At 40.8% G+C, this 5,775-nt stretch overlaps 2 protein-coding genes and 1 non-coding gene across 3 annotated transcripts in view; all 3 read right to left on the bottom strand.

Annotated features, from left to right (window-relative positions):
- Positions 1–3,267: 3,267 nt before the first annotated feature.
- Positions 3,268–3,341, bottom strand: TRNAN-GUU. Its single transcript has one exon. It is a non-coding gene; the product is annotated as a tRNA-Asn (tRNA).
- A 567-nt stretch (positions 3,342–3,908) lies between these two features.
- Positions 3,909–4,739, bottom strand: LOC106317024 (auxin-responsive protein SAUR36). The gene has a single exon (XM_013754886.1). The coding sequence runs from the start codon at positions 4,550–4,552 to the stop codon at positions 4,070–4,072; it is 483 nt and encodes a 160-aa protein (XP_013610340.1). The 5' UTR covers positions 4,553–4,739; the 3' UTR covers positions 3,909–4,069.
- A 712-nt stretch (positions 4,740–5,451) lies between these two features.
- The window catches only part of LOC106314621, an 11,966-nt gene continuing 11,642 nt past the window's right edge, over positions 5,452–5,775 (bottom strand). The window contains exon 3 of the mRNA XM_013752464.1: positions 5,452–5,696. Coding sequence (XP_013607918.1) covers positions 5,452–5,696 — 245 coding nt within the window. The remainder of the gene's footprint in view (positions 5,697–5,775) is intronic.

Below are 5,775 nucleotides of genomic sequence, written 5' to 3'. Positions count from 1 at the left end.
ATAAAGGACATTGACAAGTCCAAAAATCCAACTCAGATTTTTGAGGGTTTGATCGATACAGAGGCTACTCCTTCTACATCGGTTCACGGTGAGGTTGAGGTTGAGGTTCAGGATAATGCACCCAGTGCAGATGCTCCCGCACATGAAGATGGTAGTGGTGATCATGGTGACGATCATGGTGAGACACCAGCTGTTGAGAACCAACCTACTATTGTTAGAAGATCCGAGAGAGGTCTTAAACCGTCGACAAGGTATGATCCTAGTGAGTATGTATTACTTACTGATGGGGGAGAACCTGAAAGCTATGATGACGCTTTGGAGGATGAACACAAGGATAAGTGGTTTGGAGCCATGGATGAGGAGATGGATTCTTTTGAGGAGAACCATACTTTTGAGTTGGTGGAATTGCCTAAGGGCAAGAAGGCTCTGCTTAATAAGTGGGTGTACAGAATTAAGCATGAGGATGATAATTTGCCACCTCGACACAAGGCTAGATTGGTTGTGAAAGGCTACAGCCAAAAGAAGGGAATTGATTATGATGAAATCTTTTCTCCTGTTGTGAAGATGTCATCCATTCGGGTTGTACTTGGATTGGCAGCGAGCCTTGATCTAGAGGTTGAGCAAATGGACGTGAAGACTGCTTTCCTTCATGGTGATTTGGAGGAAGAGATCTACATGGAACAACCGGAAGGCTATGTGCAAAAGGGCAAAGAAAATTTGGTTTGCCGCTTGAAGAAAAGCCTTTATGGATTGAAGCAAGCACCAATGCAGTGGTACATGAAGTTCAAGTCTGTTATGGGGGAGCATGGTTATGCATAGACTGATTCAGACCATTGTGTATTTGTGAAGGTGTTCGGTGAGGATGATTTTATCATCTTGTTGCTGTATGTCGATGATATGTTGATTGTGGGCAGGAACATGGACAGAATTAAGGAGCTGAAAGAGCATCTCAGTGAGTCATTTGCCATGAAAGATATGGGTCCAGCGAAACAGATTCTTGGTATGAGAATTATTCGGGATAGAGGTGAGAAGCTGATTCACTTATCTCAGGAGAAGTACATTGAAAAAGTACTTAAGCGGTTTCACATGGACAAGTCTAAAGTGTTGAGTACTCATCTTGCTCCACACTTAAGACTGAGTAGTCAACAAAGTCCGAAGACATATGCGGAGAAGGAAGATATGGTGAAGGTCCCGTATGCTTCTGCAGTGTGTAGTTTGATGTATGCCATGGTATGTACAAGACCGGATTTAGCCTACGCCGTTGGAGTTGTCAGCAGGTTTCTCTCAAATCCGGGAAGAGAACATTGAAATGTTGTGAAGTGGATTTTGAGATATCTCAGAGGGACTTCTAATTTGAAGATTACATTCGGAGGTAAGAAGCCTTTGCTGGTCAGTTTCACTGATTCTGACATGTCTGGAGATGCTGATTCTAGCAAGTCTACTTCGGGTTACTTGGTAACATTTGCGGGTGGAGCTGTGGCATGGCAGTCAAGGTTGCAAAAGTGTGTTGCACTATCTACCACTGAGGCAGAGTTCATTGCCGCAACTGAAGCTTGTAAAGAGTTGTTGTGGATGAAGAACTTCTGTGAAGAGATCGGTTTCAAGCAAGAAAAGTATGTGTTGCTTTGTGATAGTCAAAGCGCTATTTGTCTCGGGAAGAATTCTACATTTCATTCGAAGTCAAAACACATTCAGAGGAGGTATCATTGGATACGTGATGTGGTTGCTTCTAAGGAAGTGGAACTTGAGAAAGTTCATACGGATGATAATGGAGCTGATATGATGACGAAGTCATTACCGAGGGGGAAGCTTGAGGTATGCCGAGAGATAGCCGGAATGGCTGTCTCTTCCATCTAGTTGGAGGGGGAGTTTGTTGGGTCCCTCCTAGATGGAGAGGACCAATTGGGGTGAACTTAAGAAATAATTAATGCTCCCCTTTGGCACTTGACACAATAATAGAGTTTTGACAAAAAGAAACAAAAGAGAGAGAAAGGAGAAAAAGGGAGAGAAGGAGAAAACTCGTAAGGTGGTTTCAAGACTGGATTTGGAAGGTCAAAAGGATCCTGATCGGGCTGATATTTTGGGGGAAGCTTCTTCAGTCAGTGGGTGAGAGGTTCACCGAAGGGATTTGGATTTCAACGGTTGGATTTTCTGTTGTCTGGGTTTTCTTGAAGCTGATCGCCATAGTTTTTCAGCAGAGCAGTCTTGGGTGTTTGGTAAATCCAACGGTGAGATCTTCTCTTATTGAGCTGAAATTTGGCAGAGGTATTGTCGACTTGTTTATCTTGGATTTGTACGGTTGGATTAGTTTCTGGAAGCCGGAATCTTTGTGAGCTGAGGTCGTTTGGTTGCTGCCGGTTTTGAAGCTTTGTGTTGCTCTCTTGTTTTTGTTGTTTGTGTTGGAGATAGCTCTTTGTAGCTAGACTCTCTGTTCTGTTCAGGCTGTTGAACAGGGAGGACGTGGTTGTACTCATACCATTTATATAGTGGATTTTTGAGTGGACTACGGTCCCGTGGTTTTTCCTTCTCACATCGAGGAGGTTTTCCACGTAAAAATTGTGTGTCTCATTTAGTTATCGCAACTTTGATATCTTGCCATCATCGAAGTATTTTCCTCACAGGTTCGCACAAGATCATGGGAACACGACCATTAGTATTTTCGCTGCGCCGTGTGACTTTCCCCAACAAAAGATAGGGATTTAGAAAATAAGGCTTTTACAGCCATTTTTTTAATTTTTGGTTGTAGTTTTAAAGAACAAGATAAAGCATGATCGGTGATTTAAAGGCTGTAGATTAATATTAAAGCTAAAGTCAGCTCCTACAACCCAACCAATCACCCCCAATATCTAGATCTTGCATTGCCTTTGCTCGTCTATCCTTCAATTCTACTGGCGCCAGATCACCCTGGTTCGCTTTGTCTATATGCTTCACACTGACTCGGATTACATAGCTTTAATAATAAACGAGATGCAGAAATTTCTAACATCATCAAACAACTCCTGGTTCTTAGGATCATGCTTCAGACGTTCTTGATATGTCAATGTATCCATGGCTTTTTCGTATTCCTTGATGAAAAAAAAAACTGAATCGCTCCTTTCCTACTGTATCCCTTTTTGAAACTAGAGTCAATCTCAATGTGCATTTCCCAGCAACTTTCAAATCCTCCGGTAGACTCGTAGTGCTCCTAGCTTTTGTGTAACAAGCAGCTATGTCGATAGTGTTGTCGTAAAACCCGTTCAGAAGAAAAGTTAGTAAACACTAAAAGAACGCTCCCGGGAGGTGTTGAACCTCCGACCTTGTGGTTAACAGCCACACGCTCTAACCAACTGAGCTACTGAAGCTTCGTACCGTTGTTTGTTCACCATTATATATGACAAGTAACTGTAATAAGAAACCGAGTTAGTTCAGTTAATATAACAAGTTTTTGATTGCTAACTGAGGCTTTTGTGACGATATGAACAGAAGAACGATGATATAATTATAGGAAAAATTATTGCAATTTACACAACTATAAGGACTTGACAATCTCCTTGATATAAAAGGGGGTTAATTTTAAACCCTATAAAGCATGCCACATCAGCCAAAACATTTCCAACCAATGAAATAACCACTTAATAAAAAAATTCATCTCTAAGATTCAACAAAAAACTAAACCTATTAAGAACTAAAAAGTTGCATTCATACCACTGCAATACAGAATAACCAATCAAGATTTTAGTCCATTTAGATTGCATTTAGTACAGTTAATAGTAACAAGCTATACACAAGATGTATTCGTACCACTGCAATGCCAATACAGAATAACAATCAAACTCTTCCTATGCTACCATAAAATTGAAAATCACAGATAAATCTTCTAATATATATAAAACTTATTAACTATGTTCTCTTTTGATAAAAGAAATGCATAAAAATAAACACAATCTTTCAATTATGTATCGGCATGCCGTGTATAAATGTATAATACAAGAAGAAGAAGAAACTAAAAATATTAACAAATTTCCTGTATTTTCTTTATTCTCTTTTTCTGATTTTTGACTATTTAAAAAAAAACTAGAAATGTGACAAACTAGAGAATCTTGTAAGTTCTCTTCCTGCGGCAATGATCCCATGCGGCGATCCTCGTCTGAACTTTCTCAAAATCAGAAACCCGACAAGGAATCGTGATCCGACCAGGTTGATCGAACCCATGAACCCGCTCCGCTTGCTCCAACAATTCTCCGAACAATGGGTGATTGAAATAGATCACCGGCACTACAACGCGCCGCGTGTCGCCGTCTGATTCGCCGAAGTGAACCACCAAGTGTCCCTTCGGAACAGCCGTTTTTGGATCCTTACCCAGTCGGATCTGACCCTGACCCAAATCATTCTTGCCACCGCACAGTCTCTTGGCTCCATGGCTTAGACACCGTGCTAATGACCGTATTCCGGCGATCGGGTTTGTAATTCGTGACCGGTACTGACGTTTCATTGTTCGAATTCTTCTTGATCGGATCCATTTGAATATCTTGACAGATCTATGTCCAATTTTGAAACCTCTGACTCTCTTCATGCTTGTTCTAAGAATGAAAATGGGTTTGTTTGAATCGAGTTTCAACAAGTCGGGTTTGGATATTTTGGTCTCTCTGTGTTTGTTTTACGGTTGAAGAAGACTGTTTTGAGAATGGGCAGGAAGAATCTCTTTATATAGGGCTTTGAGCTTTGGCCTTGGATGGTAATACATGTAATTTTTAGATGTACACTTGTGCACTCTGATGGGTAGTTTTCCAAATTCAACATTTTAAATTGTTTATTTTTGTTTTCTTTTTCATTTTCCCCCAGACTGAAAACATGCAAAATGATGCTACACCAATATAAAATAGATGATGAAAATTAGCATATATATACCGGAAATATTTGGTTATTTGGATACAAAGTTGACATTTTGTTAGCGAGCAAGGTTTTCCGGGAAAAAGTATCGTCAAATATTTTTTGGTATCTCAAAAATTTAATTAGTGATGTTTTTGTTATAAATCAATTGATGGATGTCCATAACCGGCCCGGTCCATAACCTGTCCGGTCCATAACCGGCCCATACACTTAGAGAGAGAGACGGCACAACCCTAGAGAGAGAAAGAGGCGGCCGTAACCTTATGAGAGAGAGAGAGAGGCGGCTTATGCTTTGGAAAAAAGGAAACTCTATTTCTTTTTCGTTGTAATTATTATCTTTCCATTATTATGTATTAGTAGTTTTCCTAATCCTAGTTGGTTTAGGTTTTTGGATACTTTCCTTTTTCTATGACTTGTAATCCTTATATAAAGGAACTCATGTTATGATTAATAATACACAGAACTATTCAGTCTTCAATCTTCTAATTATAACACGTTATCAGCACTAACGTTCTCTAAACTCCCTGAGCCTAAATCGCCAACCACCTAAAACCTAACCTTGTCGACGATCGCACCTAAACCCTAACCCGATCGCATACCGTCCGTTCCAGCAAGCATTACCGTCTCAGCCTCATCCGATTTCAGCTTAAGACGATCCCATCCGTCCTCAGCTTGCATCTCGGACATCTCCAGCTCGCAATCCCGACCAGCAGCTTGCAAACCCGATAGGAAGCAGCTCGCGAACCCGATAGGAAGCAGATGCGTCCCGTTCCTGCTCGCGTCCAGTTCGAGGTTCATCTGTTCTCTTTGGTGGTCTGGTTTCAACCCTACAAACAAAGGTATACCGATTAATCTAAGAACATAATGATCAAACCCTAAAACCCTAATCCATTATTATGGAAATCC

Source organism: Brassica oleracea, chromosome C9 (assembly GCF_000695525.1).
Source record: "Brassica oleracea var. oleracea cultivar TO1000 chromosome C9, BOL, whole genome shotgun sequence".
NCBI classification, from domain to species: Eukaryota; Viridiplantae; Streptophyta; class Magnoliopsida; order Brassicales; family Brassicaceae; genus Brassica; species Brassica oleracea.
Note: the sequence above shows the minus strand (reverse complement) of the source record. Positions and strands in the feature narration are given on the sequence as shown.